The sequence below is a fragment of the Penicillium rubens genome (genome assembly GCF_028828025.1).
Source record: "Penicillium rubens strain IBT 27055 chromosome Unknown utg000003l_segment0_segment0, whole genome shotgun sequence".
Lineage (NCBI taxonomy): Eukaryota > Fungi > Ascomycota > Eurotiomycetes > Eurotiales > Aspergillaceae > Penicillium > Penicillium rubens.
This window is the reverse complement of record NW_026890601.1, coordinates 4,775,244-4,802,202: the sequence shown is the minus strand read 5'-3', so window position 1 is coordinate 4,802,202 and position 26,959 is coordinate 4,775,244. Positions and strand designations below refer to the sequence as shown.

Below are 26,959 nucleotides of genomic sequence, written 5' to 3'. Positions count from 1 at the left end.
TCTCTATATTATCATTCGCAATGTCTACAAAGCAGCTAGTATTACGCACCTTGTCGAACTTAAGCCAACAAATACCACCTGAATAATTTGCGACGCTCCATTGACGTGAAGACAAAGATAGTAGACGGTCAAAATGGGGCTAAACAAACTATAAAGATCATGCTCGAACCATGAAGAGCTGCGAAGGAATCATCCTCGCCGCAAAGACAAATCCCATACCAAAAGTGGCTACCGCAGTGACAGCTGCGAGGAGACCCAGACGCGCCAGAGATTCAATGCCAGGCCTTTCAAATTTGGTACTTCTTCGCTGGCCTAGGCGAGTGGTGCGAGTGAGAGTAGGCACATATTTGAACTCGAAGCGCGACTCCTCCCCAAGACCCATCTTCTCGTCGAGGATTAGCTTGTAAAAGTACTTTCGACGGAGCTGGTAGAATTCTTCGTTAGAAAGTATCCTCAAAAGACGGCCTGTCTTACGTACCGAAATCATAATCCTATCGAAGAATTGTATCCTTGGTACGATATATGAAATAGCCATAACCCAGAAACAATATCCCCAGATCAACATCCGATAGTATAGATTCGACCGAGGGATATCAAGCTCATCGGCTAGTTGATCTCCATTCAGTAGTCGACTCATCGCCTCCATAAATTCCTTGGATGCGAAGGCCGGCGCTGTATTTTCCAAACCAATAATGATATTCTTCGCCAGGACTTTTCCAGTCTCAGTGGGATCGATCTCGGAAATCAGAAGCGACTCCATCATAGCACGGGCCTTAGCTGTGTTCTCGAACGGATCCGTCGGTGTGCCCATATAGTATGCAACTAGCCTCCACAGTGCGATGTAGTCATCCGTCTCTTGTTGGCTGGGGTAGATGCCTTGTCGCGGTAGACCGAGCCATACCACCGAGCTGCAAAATGTGTTGATTGTGCCAATGCAGTCTAGGTCATTCACCGGTGTTCCGTACTTGTTGACATCGTAGTATTGGGGGTTCTGCTCTACCAGACTCAGGATCCTCTTGCGGACAGACGAATGAAGGAGTCGGACGCGAACAGATGAGATGTGGCCCTCTCCGCCTGGCTTCATGGCTTCTGCTGAACTGTTGACCTGAAGTATATGCTGAAGTGTCTCCAGTAATCGTCGGCGGACTACCTTGGCTCCGAAACCGCCTGTTCGTGAAAGGGTTTCGACGACTCGGATTGCTCCCCTAGGTAAGATCAGTTCCTGTTTGACACCATTGCCAGGGAAGGTAAAGATGCTCTTACATCCCACCAAGTAAGCTCTCAAAGCTGAGCTGTCGATAGAGTCATTTCGCATCCCAAATCATACTTCATCATCAAGTACTCACGACGTTGAGAATCGGAAGGCCATAGCGGAAGAAAACATCCTGGCCCCGTTGGATTTGATCCCAGTCAACCCACTCCGGAACTGTGTTGATCTCAGTCCAGAGCTCGTTGAGTTTTGGGTCCTCCTCCGCATGGTCCCTCAACAAACCATAAAGATCCTTCTTGAAAGGCCGTTTATCGGCGCCGTCATCGGATGGAATCTTGTTCAAGCGCTCCACACATTCGTCGGCCAGGGAATCGCAGGTATATATCAACGACTTGAGGTTATCGGCAGAGGAGTGGAGGTCGGTCCAATGAAAGGAGTAGCCCCAGTAGTGGCACTCGGTACTATTTCCGCTCTTGGGGCTCTTCAACGCCATGTTGGTAAGTCAGAGTACACGTAGATCGAATACTGTTTGTGTATTCCTATCCAGGAGAAAAAGCCCCATGATTCTATATATTCGAGTTATCCAGGTGACATGTGTTCCTCCTTTTGCCGTGGCCCACGGTCCGGTGGGGAGGGGTTAGGGCATCATGACATGTGAAGCCACTTCAGCCACTAAGATCGTTGACCCCGGATTTCCAAGAATTGAAGGTTGTATCCATGGACAATGATTACTACTTTGGGTTAGATTTGCCTTTTGGGGTTTAGTGCCCCCAAAACGCTCCCTCAATCCATGGATAAGGTTCAAAGTTCCTGTCCATGTGGATGCTGAAGCATTCCTTATGAGGGACATCCATTTTGCTCGAAGTTATCTACGAACGCCAAAATACAATGTCATATTAGGGGACATATCGACACCGCACCTGGTATACTACCCAAGCCTTCCGGCAACAGCCTGATCTCATTCAAACTGACTACTGAGAATCAGGCATTGTTCACGGTGGGAAATTTCTGCGAGAGTACGTATGACTTGATTCTTCCATACATAATTTCATCTCTCACGTGCAGCCCTGTCGCACTCCGACCCGAACTAGCTCTAGGTGCTAGTGTGCGTATTCTTCCGCATCTTCGGGCAGGTGAATAAGTTGCTAACAACTAGTAGGTTACCCAGACTCCATATCGAACATTGACCTTCCTAGCATGGCCCTGGGATCTACAATAGAAGGAACGACGTGGCCAACGTTCATGGCAAACCTGAATGACGACGTCGAGCAGTGGCTTGGAGGTACTAACTTCCAACGAATGGTTATGACACTATGATAGATGTTTGTGATGGACTAAATACAATGGTGCCTTTGTGAATGCCGGACTACAGACACGTGGGTATCAAACATCCCAGCTGTTCAAGTGCGCCGGATCTACCTGTCAGATCCAGAGCTTTGCACGGACTCTTCCCGCAGACCTTCAAAACACTCTACCGGAGCACGCTAGCAGCAGAGAAAAGCCATGAAACATCTGTAGTGAAACAAGTGACAGTGTAACTGTGCTAGACTAGCTCCAGTTGATATGAAGTTGGAGGGAATAAAGGCAAAGGCAAGACACAGTACAGGTTATACTGAGACAAGAAACAGACAAGAATATGTCCTCCTCCTTAGCCAACCAAATACCGGTTGCTCGACGTCCGAAGTTATAGTTAGATGGAAGGCTTTTCTGATCCCAAAAGCGGTCATTTCGTCAATGTAGGTGTTAAATGTTGATTGGAAAATATCAGAAGTGTTCGTCTGTTGCATCTTTCGCACCTCTTTGACACCTTTGAGACATTCTCTAACCCATCATATGCAGCCCTACCCTGCTATTCTTTGGCCTACTCTACAGGGGCTAGGATGTGCCACATGGGTTCATCTTCTCACATATGCACTTAACACTTAGGTGATACTGTTTTCAGTTTGAATCGAAACTTCACCACCCTTTGTTAAGACTTGTGCTAATGGCTTTGTACGCTGCCTTTGATCCCCCCTCCACCTCCTTTCTCGTTGTATGCTGAACACCTTTTGATTCTTTCATGTTCTATTGGCCCTCCAAATGACTTATGACTTACTCAGGGACAGGGTTAGTGTTAGGCTAGACTATAAAGGCTGCGGTTTTCGCCCGTAGACAATGGTTTCCACACAAGGTCCAAATCAGTTCGCCACAGAATCCCAAGAATCATGGAGCTAGGACCAACCATCAAGTTCAAGCTGAATGGGGTATCCAAATCCGGGGCCGATATCGATAATTTCGAGCTCCAAGCTTGCTATCGCGCTCTCGACAACCTGCGAAGCTTATTGTTCCAAGCACCGATGCTGGATCTTCTCAAGGGCCAAATCAAAGAAGGAAACTGCTATTTTGAATCGCTGATTCGGGAATCTCGAGGGGAATTCCGAGAATGCAGAGCGTTCATGAAAGTGAGCGGGGTCTCGGCGACGGAGCTGAGAACAATCTGCAAGCGCTGGCAGCTTTCCAAGCCCCTCGATGAGATGGCACGAATGTTTATATTCCCAACGCACCCAGAGAACTATGCGGTCATGCATTCGCCAGGAGCTCCCACTTCGGGTGGGCCAGACTGCGGGGTGGAGCTCATCGGGGGGCACATGGCCAAGGTTCGATTTGTTGATCTCATGGGCAGCGGAGAGATTCCCAAGTGGATAGCGCGACAGCGGGAGGATGAGTATGAAATGGTGGAGTACTTGGTCGCGAAACTTGACAGCGGGAACAAGTTCTTCTATGTCTTGAACGAATTCATGGATACCGGGGATGGTTGCAAGATCAAGCTGCGGACGTTTTTCCCCTCCGCTTCGCCCTGGTCATTGATCAGTCAACATTCTGAGCATCTTGCGGTCGAGTCCCGGAATCTCGTTCAAATGGTGCATGGGGCCCTCGAAGAACTGGAAGACAGCTATTGACACTTTTTGCGACCGGGGATAGACATCATCATCGGCTGGCCCTGGGTAGGAGATATCATGGGTTAGTCTAGACTTGTCAGTTTTGCTTTTCATGTATTTGTCTGCAATGTGAACATTATTGGATTGATTTCCATGGCTGTTGCAAGGTCACTGCTGAGTAGAGTAGATGCAGTAGAGCTTATCGGACCTGGGAGATGAACAAGATGTTCAGTGAATTGAGTAGTCCATAAATGGCGAGATAGGGGGAACCCTGTAGGAGAGAAGAATTTCCACCATTGTAACCACCACTGTAAGACTGCATGATGGGAAAAAAAGCCACCAGCAGTACAAGCCAAGCTGAACGATCGGCTTACATGGCCACAATTCGGTCCGCGGGGAAGACGCCGAGATTGGACGAATATATCAGGGGCCACTCCACGGTCAATCGAGATTCAATATCCAACATCTAAGCGAATGCTAGGCTTGGGACGTCCTCGATTGAAAGCGCGGGCATCGTTGTTGGAGCTGGTAACCGCAAAGCATACGTTGACACATTCAACACAGCCATCACCGCCATCACCGCCCGAGCTGCCACCGCTTCCAGACTCGCCCTCCTCAACTACCTTCACCCCCTCCGTGTCTTCCCATTCCACACAGGCTTATTCCATTATGACTTCGGACAATTCTGAGAACCATGGCTCCATCTTTTCGGTGTCTGGCCCTGTCGTCGTGGCCGAGCATATGATCGGTTGTGCTATGTACGAGTTGGTAGGCAGCCCCAGCTCCGACATCGTGGAGAACCCCAGGTACTGACCGCATAGTGTCGTGTCGGTCATGACGCACTTGTCGGCGAGGTTATTCGGATTGATCAGGACAAGGCGACGATTCAGGTCTACGAGGAAACAGGTAGAGCTCCTTAGTCCCCCAGTCCCGCATGATTGCATCACCTCCCCCAAAGAGCTATGCTGACCGATGTTACCTTTGGAAAACAGCTGGTTTGACTGTCGGAGACCCGGTGACGAGGACAGGAAAGCCCCTTTCAGTCGAGCTTGGCCCCGGTCTAATGGAGACAATCTACGACGGTATTCAGCGACCCCTCAAAGCCATCTCGGACCAATCGAAGAGTATCTACATCCCCCGTGGTATTTCGGTGAATGCTTTGGACCGCGAGCGCAAGTGGGAATACAAGCCTACTGGCTTCAAGGTCGGCGACCACATCACTGGTGGTGACATCTGGGGTACTGTGTTCGAGAACAGTCTGGTGAACGACCACAAGATCCTGCTGCCTCCTCGTGCACGGGGTACCATTACTCGGATTGCTCCCGCTGGCAGCTATACCGTCGAAGAGAAGCTGCTCGAGGTGGAGTTCGATGGTAAGAAGACCGAGTACGGTATGATGCAGACCTGGCCTGTCCGTGTTCCCCGCCCGGTTACCGACAGGCTGTCCGCCGATGCGCCCTTCATTGTCGGCCAGAGAGTGTTGGATGCTCTTTTCCCTAGTGTCCAGGGTGGTACCGTCTGCATTCCTGGTGCCTTCGGATGTGGAAAGACTGTCATTTCCCAGAGTGTGTCCAAGTTCTCGAACAGTGATATCATCGTCTACGTTGGCTGTGGTGAGCGCGGTAACGAGATGGCCGAAGTTTTGATGGATTTCCCCGAAGTACATGCCCTCCCCAAACTTACTCCGATAATGTTTTACTGACTGCCTTTTCTTCGCAGCTCTCTATTAATGTCGAAGGCCGCAAGGAGCCTATCATGAAGCGTACCTGCCTAATCGCCAACACCTCCAACATGCCCGTCGCCGCCCGTGAGGCCTCTATTTATACGGGTATCACTATCGCCGAATACTTCCGTGATCAGGGCAAGAACGTGGCTATGATGGCGGACTCGAGTTCCCGTTGGGCTGAGGCTCTGCGTGAAATCTCGGGTCGTCTGGGTGAGATGCCTGCTGACCAGGGTTTCCCCGCGTACCTGGGAGCCAAGCTGGCCTCTTTCTACGAGCGTGCTGGTAAGAGCAGTGCTCTGGGCAGCCCCGAGCGCGAGGGCAGTGTCAGCATCGTCGGTGCCGTCAGCCCGCCCGGTGGTGATTTCTCTGATCCCGTTACCAGCAGTACCCTGGGTATTGTCCAGGTATTCTGGGGTCTTGACAAGAAGCTGGCGCAGCGCAAGCACTTCCCTTCGGTCAACACCTCTATCTCCTACAGCAAGTACAACGCAATTTTGGACAAGTACTACGAGAAGGAGCACCCGGAGTTCCCTCGCCTGCGCGACCAGATTCGTGAGCTTTTGTCCAAGTCCGAGGAACTGGACCAGGTCGTCCAGCTGGTCGGTAAGGCGGCGCTGGGTGATTCGGATAAGATCACGCTGGACGTGGCTAGCTTGCTCAAGGATGACTTCCTCCAGCAGAACGGATACAGTGACTATGATCAGTTCTGCCCCTTGTGGAAGACCGAGTACATGATGAAGGCGTTTATGGGCTACCACAACGAGGCCCAAAAGGCCATTGCTCAGGGTCAGAACTGGAACAAGGTCCGTGAGGCTACTGCTGATCTCCAGAATGCTCTGCGCAGCATGAAGTTCGAGGTTCCGGAGGACGAGGCAGAGATCTCGGCCAAGTACGAGAAGATCCTCCAGTCCATGACTGAGCGATTTGCCTCGGTCTCGGACGAGTGAAAGTGACATCTTAACCTTAGCATGTATTTTCCTTTAGATGTTTGTTCGAGCATTCCCCTGTAGTTATTGTGTCCAACTCAAGTTGCTTTTTTCTTTTCTATTTCGGTGTCCTTCACGTATGACTTCTAGATGTACATGTGGCCCGTACGCGTCAGGCAGCACAAGACTTGCGCACATGACCCGAGATCAGAGCTAATAGGTTATTTGACTTGTAGAAATAGACTATTTCTTCAAAATATTCAACCTAAACCTATCATAGTATATCGTGGATTCATCAATCCGTTTGAGTGCAGCCTACATATAGGCAGAGAGAGACCGAGAGACCGCTCTGGACGCCACTACATCACCGCCTTCGAGGTCAACCCAAACAATCCCTCCACTCGCATCGTGCACCTCCCCGGGTTCTACTTTGTTCAACTTTCTCTGTTGCCTCGTTTTTCTTGCTTTTCAATTTTTTTTTTATCCTAGAAACAGTTAAATATCCCAAATCGCCAGCCATGGCAAGCCCCACGACCGGCTACTCGTGCGCAAACCCCCTGTCCCTTTCCGATGCGGTCTGGCTAATCTCCGTGCAGCATAAATGTCAACGATCCCAGCTTGATTTCGCTGGTCAACAAGCTTCAAGATGTCTTCTCCACAGTCGGTGTAAGTATATCTACTCCAGAAGTCACAGGTCAATTGTGACTCCAGGGCTACCATGTGTGCTGACACCGCCGCTCGCTTCAGGTACAAAATCCGATCGATCTGCCCCAAATCGCCGTTGTTGGATCGCAGTCCAGTGGAAAGAGTTCGGTGCTAGAGAATATCGTCGGCCGAGATTTGTACGTTGGTTGTTCTTTTGGAAGCTTGCGCGGCCCCCCATCCACACCTTTGTGGCGGGGCATGCGACACGATGTCAACAATAATTGCTAACCAAGTTTTTTCCTTGCAGCTTGCCCCGTGGCTCTGGAATCGTCACTCGGAGACCTCTTATCCTGCAACTTATCAACAAAACCCCCGCCACGAACGGTGAGACCAAGCTGGAGACAACGGACAGCGAGTCCAACGTGAACGAGTATGGTGAATTCCTCCACCTCCCCGGGGAGAAGTTCTTCGATTTCAACAAGATTCGCGATGAGATCGTACGAGAAACGGAAACCAAGGTCGGCAAGAATGCCGGCATCTCGCCCTCCCCGATCAACCTGCGCATCTACTCCCCTAACGTCCTGACCTTGACCCTCGTCGATCTACCTGGTTTGACCAAGGTACCTGTCGGAGACCAACCGAAGGATATTGAGAGGCAGATCCGTGATATGGTCCTCAAGTATATCAGCAAGCCCAACGCAATTATCCTAGCAGTCACTTCGGCCAACCAGGATCTTGCCAACTCCGATGGTTTGAAGCTGGCCCGTGAGGTGGACCCCGAGGGTCAACGCACCATTGGTGTGTTGAGTAAGGTCGATCTGATGGACGAGGGAACCGATGTGGTGGATATTCTCGCTGGACGAATTATCCCCCTGCGCCTGGGTTATGTACCGGTGGTCAACCGTGGCCAGCGTGATATTGAGAACAAGAAACTCATTGCTTATGCCTTGGAGAACGAGAAGAACTTCTTCGAGAACCACAAGGCATACCGGAATAAGGCTTCCTACTGCGGTACGCCGTATCTGGCACGGAAACTGAACTTGGTACGAGTTGACTCCCTATCGTCTTGGAGTCCTTTGGACTAACGGGCTTCCTCTTTTAGATCCTTATGATGCACATCAAGCAAACCCTTCCCGATATCAAGGCCCGCATTTCCGCCTCCCTCCAGAAGTACACCGCAGAGCTAGCGCAACTGGGTGATTCTATGCTCGGCAACAGTGCCAACATTATCCTGAACATCATCACTGAATTCAGCAACGAATACCGTACAGTCTTGGAGGGAAATAACCAGGAGTTATCTAGCATCGAGTTGTCCGGAGGTGCTCGTATTTCCTTTGTATTCCACGAACTCTACTCGAACGGTGTCAAGGCTGTCGATCCCTTCGATATCGTGAAGGACATTGACATTCGAACCATCCTTTACAACTCGTCCGGTTCCTCACCTGCACTATTTGTTGGTACCACCGCCTTTGAATTGATCGTCAAGCAACAGATCAAGCGACTGGAAGAACCCAGCTTGAAATGTATCTCGCTGGTTTACGACGAGTTGGTGCGCATCCTGAGCCAGCTTCTGACCAAGCAGCTGTTCCGCCGCTACCCCATGCTGAAGGAGAAGTTCCACGCTGTCGTCATTTCCTTCTTCAAGAAGTGCCTTGAGCCCACCAACAAGCTGGTCAAGGACTTGATCAACATGGAATCCACCTACGTAAACACCGGTCACCCCGATTTCCTGAACGGACACCGCGCTATGGCGCTCGTCAACGAGCGTCAGGCAGCCGCCAAACCTACACAGGTCGACCCCAAGACTGGCAAGCCTCTCGGACCAGCCCGTGCCCAGAGCCCCTCACTCGACACCACCGGTGAGGCAACCAACAACAGTGGGTTCTTCGGTAGCTTCTGGGCTTCCAAGAACAAGAAGAAGATGGCCCTCATGGAGGCTCCTCCCCCAACTCTCAAGGCTTCAGCTAGCTTGTCTGAGCGCGAAGCCACCGAGGTTGAGGTTATCAGTAAGTGAACCAGCCAATACAAAGTCCTTGTGGCACTCCATTAACGCCCATGCAGAACTCCTGATTACCTCCTACTTTAACATTGTCAAGCGCACAATGATCGACATGGTCCCAAAGGCGGTCATGTACACTCTGGTCCAGTATGTTCCATGCTTCCAAACGTCTAACCCCATATTCTTCTATACTAACAAGTTTTCGCTAGATTCACCAAGGATGAGATGCAACGCGAACTCTTGGAGAACATGTACCGTACCAACGAACTCGACGAACTCCTTAAGGAGAGCGATTACACGACCCGCCGACGGAAGGAATGCCAACAGATGGTCGAGAGCCTGGGTCGCGCCAGCGAAATCGTCAGCCAAGTCCAGTGATGAAATGGTGGACTTGGTCACCGGACGATTTATCCAGAGGAAAAAGTCATCCCATTGACCGCTGAGTTGGCGGAGTTGGGCTCCTCGCATCTCTTTGTGATTTTTACAACACGCTCCGAATATCTTGGCTATACTCCGTACTTGCTTCGCTGTTCCTACCATCCCTTGGTTAGCGACTTGTTCCGTTGGTCCTTATTTAGATGTTGATCTGGGTGGTTCGGATTCGGGTTTAGATATCGGATCTGCGTCCTCGGTGATCATCGTCTTTGGTTTCGATAAGAGGGGGGAGTTCTTTGCTTCGTCCTGCTATGTGTTTTCTTTTCGTCTTTTTTTTTCCCAATTTGAGAGCTCTATACCGTTTTCCTTTCTCATTGCTTGGTCTGTTGTCTGTGTTCGCGGACTTCCTACCATGGACGCCTGGATGATTGTATCAATTAATGATTCTGTCTCTGCTTTATGACTTAACTTAGAATTCAGATTTTGATTTTCCAATGTGTACAGTGGTTTCCGATATAGACCGTATGGTGGGAGATGATAATGTTCACACTTGTGAGTTAAGCAGCAACAAGAATGGACAAGTGTCAGCTTCCCCTTCGCAATGTAAATTAAATGATTGGAATATCCAAAACTTCTGAACAAACTAAACACTACTTTACTATATATTATGGGAGACAGGAACGTGATTATGAAGAAGATGATGGTCTTCATTTTTCCACTTCTGCTTGTTGATGCCGCAGAAGTGCTCTAAATACATAAAACTGGAAGCAAATTCCAGTAAATACAAAACCAAGTCGAAGGTCGACAGTGACATGGACGTTGATGGTGTCCATGGAAACAGTGTTCATGCTGAGATTTGAAGACTCAGTAGAGTCGGGGCAAGGTAAAAGCACGGGATAACTAATGCAAACAAAGCCGAATCCTCCGAAAAATATCAATACAAAGTTCCCTCGTACATGCCCATGCCCACTCTTCTCCCATATTCTCCATATCCATCCTTCCAAGCCAGATGTGGCTGTGAGACGCGACAGTTGTGAAGTATAGTGTCAACCAGGGCGAGGCATAGGTGGCCTGGAGCCGGAGATGTTGGAAGTGGTTGATCGAGGTGGTTTAATGAAGTGGTTGGTTGAAGCGGGCTTATTGCAATGGATAGTTGATCGTAGTGGTTAATCTAGGTGGATAGTTCACTAGACCAGCCTGCCGATTGTCCTGAAGCCGAAGCCCGCCACGGTCAGACTGGAAGTGGTTGATCGTGGTTGATCTTGATGGTTGATCGAGGTGGTGATCGAGGTGGGGGATGGAGGTGGATGGATTGACCAGTCTGCCGATTGTCCTGAAGCCCGCCACGGTCAGACTGGAAGTGGTTGATCGTGGTTGATCGTGGTTGATCTTGATGGTTGATCGAGGTGGTGATCGAGGTGGGGGATGGAGGTGGATGGATTGACCAGTCTGCCGATTGTCCTGAAGCCCGCCACGGTCAGACTGGAAGTGGTTGATCTGGGTGGTTGATCAAGGTGGTGATGGAGGTGGATAGTTCACTAAACTAGTCTGCCGATTGTCCTGAAGCCGGAAGGCCCGCCACGGTCAGACTAGGATTGGTTGATTGAGGTTGATTGAGGTGGGTTGATCATAGTGGTTAATCGAGGTGGTTGAGCGAGGTGTATTGACTGCCCAGTCTGCCGATTGTCCTGAAGCCGAAGCCCGCCACGGCCAGACTGGAAGTGCGTGATTGATGTGGTTGATGTGGTTCGTCGAGGTGGTGTATTGGAGTGGTTTCTTGAATTGGACTGATTGAAATGGATAGTTAGTGGAAGTGTACTAATTGAAGTGTATTGACTGACCAGCCTGCCGATTGTCCTGAAGCCGAAGCCCGCCACGGTCAGACTGGTAATGGTGGATCGTGGTGGACCTGGGTGGTTGATCGAGGTGGATGAGGTGGTTGATCGAGGTGGATTGACTGACCAGTCTGCCGATTGTCCTGAAGCCGAAGCCCGCCACGGTCAGACTGGTAGTGGGTGATCGAGGTAGGGGATCGAGGTGGATTGATTGACCAGCCTGCCGATTGTCCTGAAGCCGAAGCCCGCCACGGTTAGACTGGAAGTGGTTGATCGTGGTTGATCTTGATGGTTGATCGAGGTGGTGATCGAGGTGGGGGGTGGAGGTGGATAGATTGACCAGTCTGCCGATTGTCCTGAAGCCGGAGCCCGCCACGGTCAGACTGGAAGTGGTGGATCGTGGTGGGTGATATCGAGGTGGGGGGTCGAGGTGATTGATAGAATCGAGTTGACTGACCAGTCTGCCGATTGTCCTGAAGCCAGAAGGCCCGCCACGGTCAGACTAGAGGTGTTGATCGAGGGGTTTATCGAGGTGTATTGATTGACCAGTCTGCCGATTGTCCTGAAGCTAAGAGGCCCGCCACGGTCAGACTGGGGGTGGTTGATTGAAGTGGGTTGGTCGCGGGGGTTGATCGAAGTGGGTTGACTAACTAGCCTGCCGATTGTCCTGAGGCCGAAGCCCGCCACGGTCAGACTGGAAGTGGTTGATTGAAGTGGTCGATCGAGGGGATTGATCGAGGTGTAGATTGACCAGTCTGCCGATTGTCCTGAAGCCGAAGCCCGCCACGGTCAGACTGGAAGTGGTTGAGTGAAGTGGGTTAGTCGCGGGGGTTGATCGAAGTGGGTTGACTAACTAGCCTGCCGATTGTCCTGAGGCCGAAGCCCGCCACGGTCAGACTGGAAGTGGTTGATTGAAGTGGTCGATCGAGGGGATTGATCGAGGTGTAGATTGACCAGTCTGCCGATTGTCCTGAAGCCAAGAGGCCCGCCACGGTCAGACTGGGGGTGGTTGATTGAAGTGGGTTGGTCGCGGGGGTTGATCGACGTCTTGATTGAGGTGTTGATTGAGGTGGGTTGATTGACCAGCCTGCCGATTGTCCTGAAGCCGAAGCCCGCCACGGTCAGACTGGAAATAGTTGAATGAAGTGGACTGATCGAAGTGGGTTGACTAACTAGCCTGCCGATTGTCCTGAGGCCGAAGCCCGCCACGGTCAGACTGGAAGTGGTTGAGTGAAGTGGGTTGGTCGCGGGGGTTGATCGAAGTGGGTTGACTAACCAGCCTGCCGATTGTCCTGAGGCCGAAGCCCGCCACGGTCAGACTGGAAGTGGTTTGTTAAAGTGGTTGATCGAGGTTGATCGAATTGGATTGATTGACTCGACCAGTCTGTCGATTGTCCTGAAGCCGCAGCCCGCCACGATCAGACTGGGAGTGGTTTGTTGAAGTAGCTTGATTGACTATCTCCTGATGGAGGTGGATGCGTCGAGGTGTGTGGTAGACTTGAGGGTTGACTGGATGATCGAGTGGACGGATCCCTAAAGGCAGAGGAGAAAAGGGTTCCCTGCGTTAGCCACTTGACTGGTGAGGTCTTCCACTCATTGCGAGCCAAAAGAACCGTTGGGGTTGGTAACGCTAGAGTTCTCACCTGGTACAGAGATTGATTGAGTGGATGGGTTGACTGGATGGGTTGGCTGGACGGCTGCCTGGTGGATGGCTGATGGCTGGATGGATGGTTGACTTGATGGTTGACTTGATGATTGAATGGATTGATTGACGGGATGATTGACTGGACGGCTGGCTGGTGGATGGTTGATGGATGGTTGGATGGTGGATGGTTGATGGATGGTTGGATGGTTGACTTGATGGTTGACTTGATGATTGAATGGATTGATTGACGGGATGATTGACTGGACGGCTGGCTGGATGGATGGTTGACTTGATGGTTGACTTGATGATTCACTGGATTGATTGACGGGATGATTGATTGGATGGGTATACTGGACAGATGGTTGAATTGGTGGGTGGATATGGATCCCTAAAGGCAGAGGAGAAACAGTTTCCCTGCGTCAGCCACTGGACCGGTGAGGTCTTCCACTCGTTGATGCGAGCCAAAAGAACCGTTGAGGTTGATAACGCTAGAGTTCTCACCTGGTATAGAGATCGAATTGACTGGATGGGTTCACGGGATTTATTGACGGGACGATTGAATGCATTGATTGACTGGATTGATTGACGGGATGATTCCCTGGATTGATGCTCCAACGAAATTTGGAAGGTGACGTGGATGACTGTGATAATAGGATTTCTTTTAGCAGCATATCACGAAATTGGGGGAAAGGACATACAATTGTTGTATGCCACATCCATGGGAGGTGTCCTCGCAATGTCGCACCCTTGGAAGTCCGTCCAAGGTCGACATGGTGTGGCTGTTAAGAACTGCGGATGTGTGGATAAAATGTGGACTGTGGCAGCTGCAAACAGAAACTCGAGTTGGTGGTAGGCACACACGATGCAAAGCAGGCAGATTGGAAATGATGGGAAATTGAGGTCCTGCAACAGAAGACACCAAGGTGAACGTGCGTCAGCCACGGGCTCGGTTGGTAAGATCTTCCACTCGTCATCGCAGAGCAGAAGGAACAGAGAGGTAGGAGGGTTCTGATGCTAGAGTTCTTACCTGGATCACTGCAAACTGCAATCTTGGATGCTGCTCATAGTGGTAGGTTGGAAGCAGGAATATCCAAATGAGAGACCATTGATGTAAAGAGGAAAGCAGCAGGATGCTGTTTGTTGTTCAACATCTGTTACTGTTAGTACCAAGTAAAGAGCGGAGGAAGTAAAAACTCACAGAACATGGAACAAGTGGTTCGACCCAATCATTGTGCATTGGACAAGGTATGAGTAGGAATTCTGTCCAAAAATGGAAAAGATGGATGACATTTCCACATGTCTGATGCAGTCAGCTCCATACCATCATGGGTTGGGGGTATGATATAGGTGGTGTGAAACTGGAACAATGCTGATCCAATGCCAAAGTGAGACAAGTTGAAGGATGATGTTAAGGAAAGGTGATAGTGAAGGATAGTACAGGGGGATAGTGAAGGTTGATGAAAGGCCAAGGGGGTGACAGCATGTTGAAGAGGTGGTAGATGAGAAGGATGAAGAGGAGACAAGATACTCACAATATGCAATAGAGAGGCAAGATGAAAAGCCAGAGTGGTAAAACCCATGTGGTGTGAGGTCTATGAGACAAGTGGATGTTAGTGACTGAAGGGTGGTGACATGTGACAGGTGGTAGGTGGTGACAGGTGAGACTTACCAGAGTTGACATGGTGGGCCACGTGCTTGTGGGTGTTGACGTGACAGACGTGACACGTCGCAACGACGCGTTGCTGGTAGTGAGACATGGTGACAAGCTCCATTTCCAATGAATCTTGATGCAATATACGATAGAAGATGTGATGCAATGGACAAGGTATTGATGAGACACAAGTTGATGATGAAATGTACCTGGGAGTGATGAAACCCCAGATAGAAGATGGGAGGTTGATAAAATGGAGGATGAGAGAGATGGGGAGATGAAGGAGGAAGAAAAAAAAAGACGAGCTGGGGGGACGAGGGGGTTTATATAGGTTGGAGATTTACTGTGAGGAAGGTGCATGCCTGCCTATTTGGGAAGGGACGATGGGAGACAATGAGACTCACCCTATTGTTCATTGTCACATGAAGCGAGACAGATCCCCAGCCACCTTAATCCCCTGGCCAGTTACATGCGACGCTGTCACCTAGTGAACATTCTTGTAGACGGTATGAAGAGCTGTAGCTTGCAACTAGCGTTCGAGATAAAAAAGAGCCGACTGGGCCAGAATTGAAGCTGTCACCTTCATCGGTTATTGCAGCTCTTGGATATAGCTATATACAGAGATCTAATGCCCCAGATTAATGCTTCTCGCATCTCCGAGGGCTCAATCCCCCATAATATCTATCATCCACATAAACTATCGAGACTTGTGGGATCCCCAAAGTGCAGACGCTACCAATGAATGCCTAGGGGGCACTACCTTGTCTACGGGCGAAATATAAGGTAATCAAGTCAAGATAAACCTACGTGTTCCTCGGAAAAAGGACATACTATCTGCAAAGTTGATTTATTCTGGATCTATAAAGCTGCTGTGCAGTTGGAGATAAGCTTTCGACGCTAGACTGTGTTCGGAATGGCGTATCCGCCTGCCATGCGGCTAGCCTCCCGACGTCTCACAAGCATCATACCTGGTATCCAAGATTGGTGTTGACAATGCAAGGTACTGATGTAGTGGATTCTAGCATAATAATTGGTGATACTATCTCTATGGGCTTTATTTTTTAGCCGATAAGGCGCGGATGGCAGACACAAGGCATGTGTCGAATTTGCAAAACGAAAATTTCATCAAGGAAACCAGGCTGGCTCGAAACCACATGGTGGTCGCACAAAATGAAATAATCAGTGAAATTTACCTATGCCAACTTTCTCCCAGTATGCCGATAAACATAGTGCCAATTGTCCTTCTTCAGGTCCTGTCGCACCTTGTAATTCCTTTCCGCAGCCTGAATGATCCCCATATCCAAATCAGCTATCATGAATCCATCCTCAGTCCCCATCTTAGCAATCTGTCCCACAATAGGGAGTGTAATCTGCGACAGGCCCAAGAAATCCTCCGACGGTCCGGCAGCGTTGACGAAAACAATACCACAGGTATTCTCAAAGCAGCGGGATGTAATGGTCGACTCGAGGAACAGACCTTCGCAATCTGGGTTATATGCGCGGGCTTCGGGGGAGGCATCATGGGGGGTCCCTGGAACAAGTTTCAGTTAGATCAGGTACCACGTACAAGTACAGACCAGAAGGAATTCAACATACAGTATGTAGGCACAATCACAATCTGCGCCCCGTCGACGATCAGTTCCCGGAATGCCTCGGGGAATGCCAGATCCCAGCATATCAGCATCCCCACGCGACCGATCGGGGTGTCGATTGCCACATGGGGCTCTGGGCCTGAGGAGGTGAGGTGGGGTCGTTCCGGGTGCCAGATGTTCTTTTTGCGATAGGAACCAAGCACAGTGCCATCGTTTGAGATAAAGTAGGCTGTATTGTAAAACAGGGTTGATTGGTCGGATCCTGTGTGTTTCTCGATAATTGTACCCGGTACGATGCAGATTTGCAGTTCCTTTGCCAGGCTTCGGTACTTTTCTAGGTACCGGGCGGATTCGCCAGCTTGCACTGCCCAACGGGGGTCTGTAGGGACCATGCCACTGAGATGGTACCTGGTTGTCTTGAATCAGCAAGTGTTCCTTTGTTTTGGGGACTATCGAGTGTCGTTGGACAGGTGGTCTAATAACACGTTTCTCACTCTGGAAGAACGGCTAGCTCAGCGCCTTGGGTAGCGGCCTCACTGATGTAGTCGCATGCTGTCTTATGGTTGTACTCAATGTCAAGCTCCTGGGCTAATGTAAGCAAATCTCATTACAATGAAACTGCACGTCTTCAATGGTCCGACACGAGTCTACGACCGGCTTAAATGTACCCACCTTGATTTGCCATTGAATAACGGCAATGCGACACGTAGATGCCATGATATGTCAGACTAACATTTACGACAAGCTGATTATAACGAGGAGAAAGAAGCACTAAGAATTAATGACTATGAACATATCCACTGGTTACCCCAACATGAAGTTGGAGAAATTGGGGTCAATGACCTCAACAACCAACCCCACGCCGATCACATCGTCTCTCCAAACAGTCAACATATCCAGTATAGGAATATTCAGCCGATTAGGTGGCCTCTGTCCTCCACGAAGTCCCATAATGGAATTTGTTTGAGTAATGACGGTATTGGGGACTTTATGCGATTCTAACCAATCATGTACATCAAGCACCTGGTGCCAACCTCTCAACTCTCACTCTGCAACCTCAACAACCAACTTAGTGCAACTCACCCCACGGAGTAGTTCATCCAACCCAGCATTAATAGCCCCCAAACCCTTTCCCACAACCCTGGGCTCCGGACTCGGCCTGATGGTCCCATTCGCCAGCTTCTCCCTCGGCCACGTCCCCACCCAATGTTGGAACTGAGCCAACCTCTCCCCTTCGTCCGCCGACGGCAGCACAAAGATGGTTTCCATCCCGTTCACCCCGTCCGCATCCGGAGGAATAACTGGCGCCGACCCGATCTTCGCCTGCAGGTTTTCTCCTTCGTCATCCCTTAAGAAAGCCTTGAGCACGGCCTGGCACGGCGCCAGCTGTCCTGTGGCAAGAAAACAGTGCCGAATCACTAGGCCATCCTCTCTGGCCGCCGAAACAATTGCATCCACAACCTGCGGCTCGTTGTAATCGAAGATACGATCCGCGCCTAGGGAGGCTACATACTTCTGATTCGCCGCACCGGCCGTGGCGTAAACAGCGGCGAAAGAAGAGTTGGGATCTTCACGCAGCAGCCGGGCGCTTTGCACGCCCATCGTGCCCACGCTAGACGAAGCGCCCCAGATTAACAGGATGTCTTTCTTTTGTTTGTTATTTCTCTGATTCCCTCCAGTGGTATCGGTGCCGACTGGGGCAGCAGAAACCGAAGAAGAAGCAGTGGCTTCTCCCACCCGAGGAATCGCCATAACATCCCACGCGTTAAGGGCTACTTCAACGGCAACGGGCAAAGTTGCCGCTTGGTTCCAGGAAATGCCCTCATCCGGAAGAGGCATGGCGTGCTGCCAGGGGACGAGGCAGCGCTCCTGAAAGGCGCCGTAGTCAGGGTCGCAGGACTTCCACACGGAGGCGGCGTACGCGGCGACGCGGGTGATCCCTGGTCGGAAAAAGGGCCCCGGGCTTTCATCGTCAGCACCGACGGGGACGTTGTCGCCAACCTCGAGGACTAGCCCCGAGATGTCGAAGCCAGTGACCGTGGGGTAGGTGGGTATGAAGAGGCCTTGATCACGCATGTAGCAGTCTGCTGGATTGAGAGCTACGGATTTGACCTGGATGAGGAGCTCATCTGCGCCTGGCTTTGGTGTGGGACGGGTTCGAAGCTCGAAGGGCTCACCTTTTGCGAGGGAGACGGCGGCGAGATGGGTGGCCATTCCGGACTGGCTGGGTAAGTGCAGGCTTTCGTGTAGAATTTATGAGACAGAGCCTTGTATTCAAGTTTTCTTCGCAGGATGATATCAAGGAATACGCTTCTTTTTATACACTAAGCTATCATTTCAAAATTAATCGTTCTTGCAGTGACGTGTCCGTCCAAGGCGATCTTGTGTTGATTATAGATTGACAGTTTTAGGGCGGAACTTGCAGCCAATCAGAAATGTCTACATCCGAGCAACGGCTAGCGTGGAAGGTGGAATATCCGAAAGAGGGTTAGCTTATTGGGGCCTATTTTAGTGTCTGTCAGAGGAATCAGGACCCCTCCGGCATTGAATTACCATCCAACTCGGGAAATCCCTCACACCCAAGCTACGCAAGGCATGGCTTCGACTTGTACAAGAGAGTTGCAGGAGAGTAGGTCTCTGCGGAGGTCGAGATTTGGTTGCCGGAATTGCAAGCTTCGAAAACTCAAGGTGGGTGCTCCTAGGCTTTCAATACTGGTCCTTGGCTGACCGAACTTCATCGGCCTACTAGTGCGACGAAGGCAAGCCACAATGCAAGAGATGTAGTTCATTCGGGGTATTATGCAACTTCATGTCGAACATCCCCGACCTCCATCCCCTCGCCACTGATACAGTGCGACCATTGGTGGCTCGAGGAAAAGCGCGGCTTCAGTCCCCTCTCCCAAATGCTGTTTGGACATCTGACGCATCAGCATCCTATCAATTGAACGCAAAATGTCAAGATTTTATAACCTGGTATCTTGGACGAAGTCTCATTACTCCAGACGACCCTAACATGATGCAAGTTAATCGCAGGCTCCTGGAACTTGCCTTCACCGTGAGTTTTATTATATCAGTCCTGTCCCATTAGATACAACGAAAGCCGGAATATTCATCATCAGCCTGAGCTCAGCTGACATATGGTTTACAGTACCCTTTCTTAATGCACGCTTCTCTAGCTGTGGCGTTCACATATGACCGCCATCTGAATGGCTCCGTAGGCTGCCGTCGCACTGTAGAAGAGTGTTATCACTGGTCTCAAAGCACAGTCCTCTTGAACAAGCGGCTAAGGGGACCGATTGAAAACAAAGATAAAGATCCTATCTGGGGTACTGCGGCTGCTCTCGTTATATTGATCTTCTCGTCCCCCGATGCATACACACCGGAACAAGCGTGGCCTCTGAAATCCTCCGACTCCTCCGACTTGAACTGGTTGCGCATGAGCAAGGGTAAAATGTCATTGTGGCACATTGTTAACCCGCTGCGACCGGACAGCCTTTTCCGTGTCATGGCAGCGACCTTTGCCCAAATGCATTCACCATTGCCAGAGGGGGGCATGGATGGTATACCAAGGGCATTAGCTTCCGTGTGTAACCTCGAAGACTCATCTACTGCAGAAACTAATACGTATTTCCACGCCGCCCACGCGGTATCCCAGATCCTGGACCTCCCGGATAGCGAGGTCACAACAGGCCCGACTCAACTCTTTATGCGGAGTATCCATGGCCCTTTTGAAAATTTGCTCCGGAAGAAGGACCCTGTAGCGCTATTGTTGCTCTATCTATGGTACCGGAAAGCAAGTCGCAGTATATGGTGGATTGAACTTAGAGCAAGAGTGGAATGTCCTTCTATTTGCTTGTATCTGCGACTATATCATAAAGAGAATGGTGATGTACATGCATTCCTTCCGGGAGGATCTCTTGGCGACAAATGGAATTAGTCAAGCTCTCCTCAACTCCTCCCTGGGATTTGTTAATATGAAGCACTGCAGCTGTAGCCTATGATAGTCATTGCTAAGTGGATTCTACAAGAGTCGTCGGTCGCGTATGCCTCTGCTCCTGACGACCCAAGACTTTAGAAATCTGATCATAAATGGCTCAAAATGATACCAGGGAGACTATATGTAGGATAACATTGTGATGTGTCTTTTTGAAAGATCTTTTTACATCTTTTTATATAAAACGAAATCTCCTACATCCATGGATACCTACCTAGGTACCTAGGTAGGTACCTGTATGGGAAATAAACTCTGGAAAGTGGGGCAATATCGGTGAGTACAGGATATATATAGTGTGGCGTTTCTGTCGTACATAACTGGGTGTAGCCGAAGACACCGTACTTGCTAGGCATCTTAGGAAGTAAATACCTTTCGCAAAGCAAAATTCGAAGAACGAAATAAGTTTGTCATAGCCCTAGAGAGCCCAACCTTGGAAGCTGGGATGAGTCAAACAACTGCATCCCGAGGTAAACCAACGTCGAAGTTCAGTTTAAAACCCGACTAGATCTTGCATACTGCTTATCTGCGCTGCTGGTTTGTCAAGGCTTTCGCTTATATCCATGGATCTTCGTGGAATTCGAGAATAGCCGGGCAAGAAGGCTGTAGGAGATTAGAAGTTTCGATCTTTGCGAAAGAGAACGTTCCACTGCGATCTTGGCAGTCAACTGCGTTACCTTTCACTATGGGGTGGGTACCTAGGAGGAATGGCCTAAAGATGATCGGGGTATGCTTCAGTATCTAGAAAGGATCATCCCTTCGGGTAAGGAATGTCGGGCCGCCCGTGCCGTCTAGTTTCTCCCATTTCAAGGGGTCATTCCTTGAATCTCTTAGATCTCTTGAATCTCTCGTCGGCAGGCTCCGGTAAGAATGCTAATACGAAGGCGTGGGACACGCCGACAAATGATTGGAGAAGAGGCAATCCCATTCCACCGCCAAGTATAGGGCAGCAGTCCTTTCCAAGATGGAGAATGCACGAGGTCACACGAACCAATTGGAAGGGGGTAAATAGTGATATGTATTTTGGCAGCCCTAACAGCATAAGGGGTAATTCTGCTAGGAACGGGCCACGACATAGCCGGAATGAAAAGTGGGCCAATCTAGAATATGGCCCTTCAGTACTCCGTATTAGGCAGCGATATAGATTTGAAGATGGGTACTCCGTACGGAGTAACCAGTTTCAGGTTTTTTTGGGATGTATGAGATGCCAAGATAAAGTACTTCATCACATGTCCATGCGCCTAGACTCTGGAACTCACTATGCAGGGATGTGTCTATATACAGCCGTAGTACATACGGCAATGCCGAGTACGGAGGAGTGAATCCCGACTTCTTCGAATCCTTCCGAGTAAAACCATAAGACCTTATCGAGAAGGGAAGATCTGAATCTTTTATTATTATATACAATGTATACGATACATTGAATTGTTTCCTTCTCTTATTTTATCAGGTTATTACATTATTACCTCAGTCTGGCACTTCCAAAGCGTATTTACCTACAAACCTTAATGAAATACAGTTTACTGCGCCACAAAACCCGACGAGACGGGACAAAAGGGATCTGCAGACCACGTTTTCTGTGGCAGGTGACAATACCATACCGTAATATAATATTCCCGCATGCGTGATTTTTCCTATCGCAGCTATTGGGATTTTCCTTTTTTTTTTTTTAGAGACAGAGAGATGTACCAAGTTGCCTTCTTTCCATTCCCCTCTTCTTACCTTCCGTTATGACCTCAATCACCTGTACTCACAATTGTGGCTCAATGCCACGCAGCTAAGAGCAGCTCCTCGTGGTCGATTCCTGCACGAGTCAAAGCTCTCCGCTCGGTAGCGATCGACGGGACCACATGTATGCCGCACGAAAAAAACAAAGTCGAGATGTCAGAGCTAATAATTGCAGGTTTGAAAAATTCCCCTCCTTTCGAGAGCATCCTATCTCGACATCCTCCTCTCCGCGGCCAGTGCCAGTGGTCTCCGCTCGGCAACGGTCTGGCCGCAGTCCGTTCAATATGTTCTCGGCCTTTTTTCGCCGGGTGAAATCCTACAAGGAAAAGATCCCGGTCCTAAAAGACATACACCTCAATTTTATCCTCCTCCACTACGCCTACATCATATCCTGGGCTATTACGGGCTCCATCATCGTTTACGCCGGTGGCAACATTGCCTATATCGATGCCCTCTTCTTCGCCGCTGGTGCCGCCACCCAGAGCGGGTTGAACACCGTCGATCTGAATCTCCTCCGGCTATATCAACAAATTGTCCTATACCTGATCACATGCCTGTGCACACCGATCTTTATCCACAGCGCCCTGGTGTTTATTCGGTTATACTGGTTCGAGAAGCGCTTCCAACATGTGGTCCGAGACGCTCGGGCGATGCGACGGACCCGATCCCGCATGGAAACGGTGACCGATGATGGCGACAGCGAGAATATCAATCGTGCGGAGCTTGGAGTCAGCGGTCGACCCATTGTGGTGATACGGGACGATTCCGGGGATGCCAGGGACGGGCGAATGACGGATCCATCTAGCAAGAACGTTAATTCGGGCATCAACACACCAGAACCCCGGGCGAGCAGTGTTGACTCCAGCTCCGAGGGAACAGACACGGGCAGTGAACGTGAACCTCGTTTTGGCCTCGGGAGCTTGAAGGTGCCAACTCATTTGAGCCCCGAACACCACATTGCCTTCTTGGAAAAGCAGCGGAAGGACAAAGGAGCTCTGCGCATTCCGAGTCCTCGGGAGTACGACCGTGGTGGTGCGCCAGAGGCGTTGGAAGAAGATGCCGACCAGGAGGGTGAGCAGGCCCAGCGTCCCAGCGACCAAGACGACCAGGACGACCAAGACGAACAGAGCCCCGTTGCACACCCCGAGGAGCTCGACCAGCTTGGTCCACTTGAAGGACCACACATCACCATCAACGAGCCAGATATTTCACGAACCCGCCCACGCGGTAACACGTTCCCTCGTCTGGATACTCGCCCCACTGTCCGAGAGACTAAAGATGGGAATGAGACCACTACTCTTGCCCCTACTAACACGAGGAACACCATCAGGGGGGTGTTCCGTTCTATGACACAAGAGCGTGACCTTTCCACTCAGCCGTATCTCAGTTGGAATGCGACAGTGGCTCGTAACTCCAACTTCGTTGATCTGACCGAGGAGCAGCGTGATGAGCTGGGCGGTATCGAATACCGTGCGCTCAAGACCTTGGCTGTCGTTCTTATCACCTACTACATCGGGTTTCATCTCATCGGCATGGTTAGCCTAGTCGGTTGGATCATGAGAGCGAACAAATGGGGTGACATTGTCCGGGCTGATGGAATTGGGCGGCCGTGGTGGGGAATCTTTACCTCTGCGTCCGCCTTCAACGACTTGGGTTTCACCTTGACACCTGACTCGATGACCTCCTTCCAAAGGGCTGTTTTCCCTCTGCTGATGATGTCGTTCTTAATTATCATTGGCAATACCGCCTTCCCATGTATGCTTCGTTTGATCATCTGGATTCTTTCGAAATTCACCCGCCAGGGCACTGCGCTATGGGAAGAGCTGAAGTTTCTTCTGGATCATCCCCGTCGATGCTTCACTCTACTGTTCCCTCGCAATGCCACCTGGTGGCTGTTTGCGATTCTAGTCGCATTAAACTGCATTGATGTGATCTTCTTCGTCATCCTGGATGTGAGTTTTGGACATCTCTTATTTTTTCGCGATTTCTTACTGATCATGATATTGTAGCTCAACGATTCTGCCGTCACTTCACTGCCACCCGCCATTCGAGTTGTGGACGGCTTCTTCCAAGCCTCTGCGACACGAACAGCCGGCTTTGGAATCATAAGTCTTTCAGAACTTCACCCCGCTGTCCAAGTGTCCTATATGATCATGATGTATATCTCAGTATTTCCCATCGCCATCTCTATGCGTCGGACCAACGTCTACGAAGAGAAGAGTTTGGGAATTTACGATACCGCAGAGGAGGATGACGACGAAGAAACAAATGCCCCCACCTATATCGGAGCTCACTTGCGACGCCAGCTGAGTTTCGATTTATGGTACGTCTTTTTGGGTCTATTTATCATTACCATAGCGGAAGGATCAAAATTGCAGCAAAACGACAACGCCTTCCAGGTGTTTAATGTTTTGTTTGAGGTCGTCTCGGCATACGGTACTGTGGGTCTGTCGTTTGGATACACAAATGCCAACACCTCGTTCTCGGGGCAGTTCAATGTGATCTCCAAGTTGGTGATCATTGCTATGCAAGTCCGTGGTCGCCACCGTGGCCTGCCTTATGCACTTGACCGCGCCGTCCTTCTCCCCTCCGATGCTCTCAACCGACATGAGGCTGCAGAGGGAGAGCGCCGCATGCGCCGCCGCGCATCCAACCTGAGTGGTGGTGGTTCTTTCGCGCCATCGCAATCGCGTACCTTGTCTCAGGCAAGGAACGATGCTAGCCAATCTCAGACTAGGAATGATGCTGGTCTGTCTTCGGGTATGGAATCCCGCGACTGGCAGCCTCAGTCTGCTCCTAATGGAGACTCGCTCATACGTCGTGCGTCGACTCTCCGATCCAATCGGTAGAAAAGGCGGAGCCTGGTTTTCTTGCTCATACATAGAGAGGCTTGGCGTTCTACATACGTGCCCTGGCGGTTCGATTCTAATTCGTTGTACACATAATTAATGAAAATATTACCCTCCCACCGGCATAGTACATAATGGTTCTTTTTGGCGCATTCTACTGATGGGCACAACACTTCGTCATTTGGCTTTTCGCCATCTAGATAATCCCGGTTCGATTGAAAATTGTAACCCCGTCCAAACAGGAAAATGCAGAGATTAATACCTATAGGGCACTCTCCATACCATGTTTCCTCCGGGGTTTCCCTTTCTGACCGCTTTTATGAGGGCTAAGTCAGACTGAGTAAATGTACCTAGGTAAGTCCGGGCTCAGACCTGATCACTTAGACAGTGACCTGTACCTGATTATTACCTAGGTAGGAAGGTGCATTGCACGAAATAGACTAGACCATTTCTAGCGAGGTGATCCATGGACCCACAAGCGGAAAGATCGGCGCTTTTCCATTCTAGGACAGAGTAGATGTGAGGTCCATGACGACAAACTCGATAGCTTTTGAACATCATAAGGGTGTAATCTACATAGAACATGGAACAAAACTCATCTCAAAATCCAATTACACTAAAATCCTTCATCTCAACTATATCAACCGTCACCATGGACATCCGACAACTACCATACACTCTCGAAATCAAATCCCCAGTCGCAACTTCCAGCCAACCAGAAGGAGACAGAGCCACAGAAGCTCCTCCCTGGTATAACCCGCGAGGCTGGTCCCTACGCAAGAAACTCATCGCCAGCACAACAACCATAGTCATAATACTGGCGGCAATCCTCATCCCCGTCGAAATAATCCAAAACCGTTACCCAAACTACATACCCTTGAACTACACCCTCGCAGACACATACTCCGGTCCAACCTTCTTCGACCAATTTACCTATTTCACAGACGATGACCCAACAAAGGGCTTCGTCGTCTACGTCGACAAATCAACCGCCAGAGGCTTAAACCTCACCTATGCATCCGAATCCTCGGCCGTCCTGCGCGTCGACGCATCAACCCCAAACGCCCGCTCAGGCCGGAACTCCGTCCGCGTCGAGTCGAGAAATACGTACGATTCCGGTCTCTTTATCTTCGATATCATTCATACACCCTTCGGCTGTGCGACATGGCCTGCTTTGTGGTTAACGGATGGGTATAACTGGCCGATGAATGGCGAGATCGATGTCCTTGAAACTACGAACGTTGGAAGCCATGGGAATGAAGTCTCCATCCATACTACCAAGGGGTGTAGTATGGATGTCAAGCGCAAACAGACCGGTCAGCCTATCTTTAAGAACTGTGATAGTGCCACGGGTGGGAATTCGGGCTGTGGCGTCATAGGTGACGAGAATAGCTATGGTGAGGCGATGAATAACCGTGGTGGGGGTGTCTATGCCCTTGAACTCCGTGACGCTGGTATTCGAGCTTGGTTCTTCCCGAGTGGAACTGTCCCTGCTGATATCACGGCGGAGAATCCTGATCCGAGTAGATGGGGCGTTGCGCTGGCGGATTTCCCGAGTACGAAGTGTGATATTGCGTCGCATTTCAAGAATCTGAGTATCATTGTTAATATTGATCTCTGTGGTGAACTTGCTGGTCAGAAACAGTATTATGATACTTTGTATCACTGTCCGGCGACTTGTTCGGGCTTTGTCGCTAGCAATCCCGACAGTTTTGTTGATGCTTATTGGGAGTTTAAGAGCTTCAAGGTTTATCGTGCTTATTGAGCTTGCATAAAGGTTTGAAGGCTAGGTATTTCTTGTGTGCGTCTTTTGCTATTTGCTAGGTGACATGATTGGATTGATTTGGAGTAAAAGAACTGTTTCACATC

The 26,959-nt window shown here is 50.1% G+C and overlaps 9 protein-coding genes across 9 annotated transcripts; 5 read left to right on the top strand and 4 right to left on the bottom strand.

Moving 5' to 3' along the window:
* Window positions 1–157: 157 nt before the first annotated feature.
* N7525_008053 (oxygenase MpaB family protein) lies at window positions 158–1,703 on the bottom strand (the record flags this gene model as incomplete). The annotated part of the gene is made up of 4 exons (XM_061214281.1): window positions 158–424; window positions 479–1,205; window positions 1,264–1,292; window positions 1,347–1,703. 4 exons carry the CDS (start codon window positions 1,701–1,703, stop codon window positions 158–160), a joined length of 1,380 nt encoding a protein of 459 aa, XP_061068712.1.
* A 1,711-nt stretch (window positions 1,704–3,414) lies between these two features.
* Window positions 3,415–4,149, top strand: N7525_008052 (uncharacterized protein; the record flags this gene model as incomplete). Its single annotated transcript, XM_002568475.1, has 1 exon — window positions 3,415–4,149. One exon carries the CDS (start codon window positions 3,415–3,417, stop codon window positions 4,147–4,149), a length of 735 nt encoding a protein of 244 aa, XP_002568521.1.
* A 453-nt stretch (window positions 4,150–4,602) lies between these two features.
* On the top strand, window positions 4,603–6,801 carry N7525_008051 (H(+)-transporting V1 sector ATPase subunit A; the record flags this gene model as incomplete). Its single annotated transcript, XM_002568474.2, has 4 exons — window positions 4,603–4,896; window positions 4,950–5,034; window positions 5,121–5,788; window positions 5,848–6,801. 4 exons carry the CDS (start codon window positions 4,603–4,605, stop codon window positions 6,799–6,801), a joined length of 2,001 nt encoding a protein of 666 aa, XP_002568520.2.
* A 497-nt stretch (window positions 6,802–7,298) lies between these two features.
* On the top strand, window positions 7,299–9,802 carry N7525_008050 (dynamin-like GTPase vpsA; the record flags this gene model as incomplete). The annotated part of the gene is made up of 7 exons (XM_002568473.1): window positions 7,299–7,324; window positions 7,377–7,446; window positions 7,528–7,622; window positions 7,733–8,468; window positions 8,528–9,431; window positions 9,487–9,571; window positions 9,634–9,802. 7 exons carry the CDS (start codon window positions 7,299–7,301, stop codon window positions 9,800–9,802), a joined length of 2,085 nt encoding a protein of 694 aa, XP_002568519.1.
* Window positions 9,803–10,936: 1,134 nt separating this feature from the next.
* N7525_008049 (uncharacterized protein) lies at window positions 10,937–15,036 on the bottom strand (the record flags this gene model as incomplete). The annotated part of the gene is made up of 6 exons (XM_061214280.1): window positions 10,937–11,296; window positions 11,390–11,586; window positions 11,641–12,017; window positions 12,092–12,389; window positions 14,812–14,871; window positions 14,949–15,036. The coding sequence occupies 6 exons, from the start codon at window positions 15,034–15,036 to the stop codon at window positions 10,937–10,939; spliced, it is 1,380 nt and encodes a 459-aa protein (XP_061068711.1).
* Window positions 15,037–16,123: 1,087 nt separating this feature from the next.
* Window positions 16,124–16,914, bottom strand: N7525_008048 (carbon-nitrogen hydrolase family protein; the record flags this gene model as incomplete). Its single annotated transcript, XM_002568471.2, has 2 exons — window positions 16,124–16,461; window positions 16,527–16,914. The coding sequence occupies 2 exons, from the start codon at window positions 16,912–16,914 to the stop codon at window positions 16,124–16,126; spliced, it is 726 nt and encodes a 241-aa protein (XP_002568517.2).
* A 652-nt stretch (window positions 16,915–17,566) lies between these two features.
* Window positions 17,567–18,736, bottom strand: N7525_008047 (zinc-binding alcohol dehydrogenase family protein; the record flags this gene model as incomplete). Its single annotated transcript, XM_002568470.2, has 1 exon — window positions 17,567–18,736. One exon carries the CDS (start codon window positions 18,734–18,736, stop codon window positions 17,567–17,569), a length of 1,170 nt encoding a protein of 389 aa, XP_002568516.2.
* A 381-nt stretch (window positions 18,737–19,117) lies between these two features.
* N7525_008046 (uncharacterized protein) lies at window positions 19,118–25,090 on the top strand (the record flags this gene model as incomplete). Its single annotated transcript, XM_002568469.2, has 5 exons — window positions 19,118–19,210; window positions 19,272–19,577; window positions 19,671–20,305; window positions 22,417–24,193; window positions 24,251–25,090. The coding sequence occupies 5 exons, from the start codon at window positions 19,118–19,120 to the stop codon at window positions 25,088–25,090; spliced, it is 3,651 nt and encodes a 1,216-aa protein (XP_002568515.2).
* A 652-nt stretch (window positions 25,091–25,742) lies between these two features.
* Window positions 25,743–26,855, top strand: N7525_008045 (glycoside hydrolase family 16 protein; the record flags this gene model as incomplete). Its single annotated transcript, XM_002568467.1, has 1 exon — window positions 25,743–26,855. The coding sequence occupies one exon, from the start codon at window positions 25,743–25,745 to the stop codon at window positions 26,853–26,855; it is 1,113 nt and encodes a 370-aa protein (XP_002568513.1).
* Window positions 26,856–26,959: the final 104 nt, after the last annotated feature.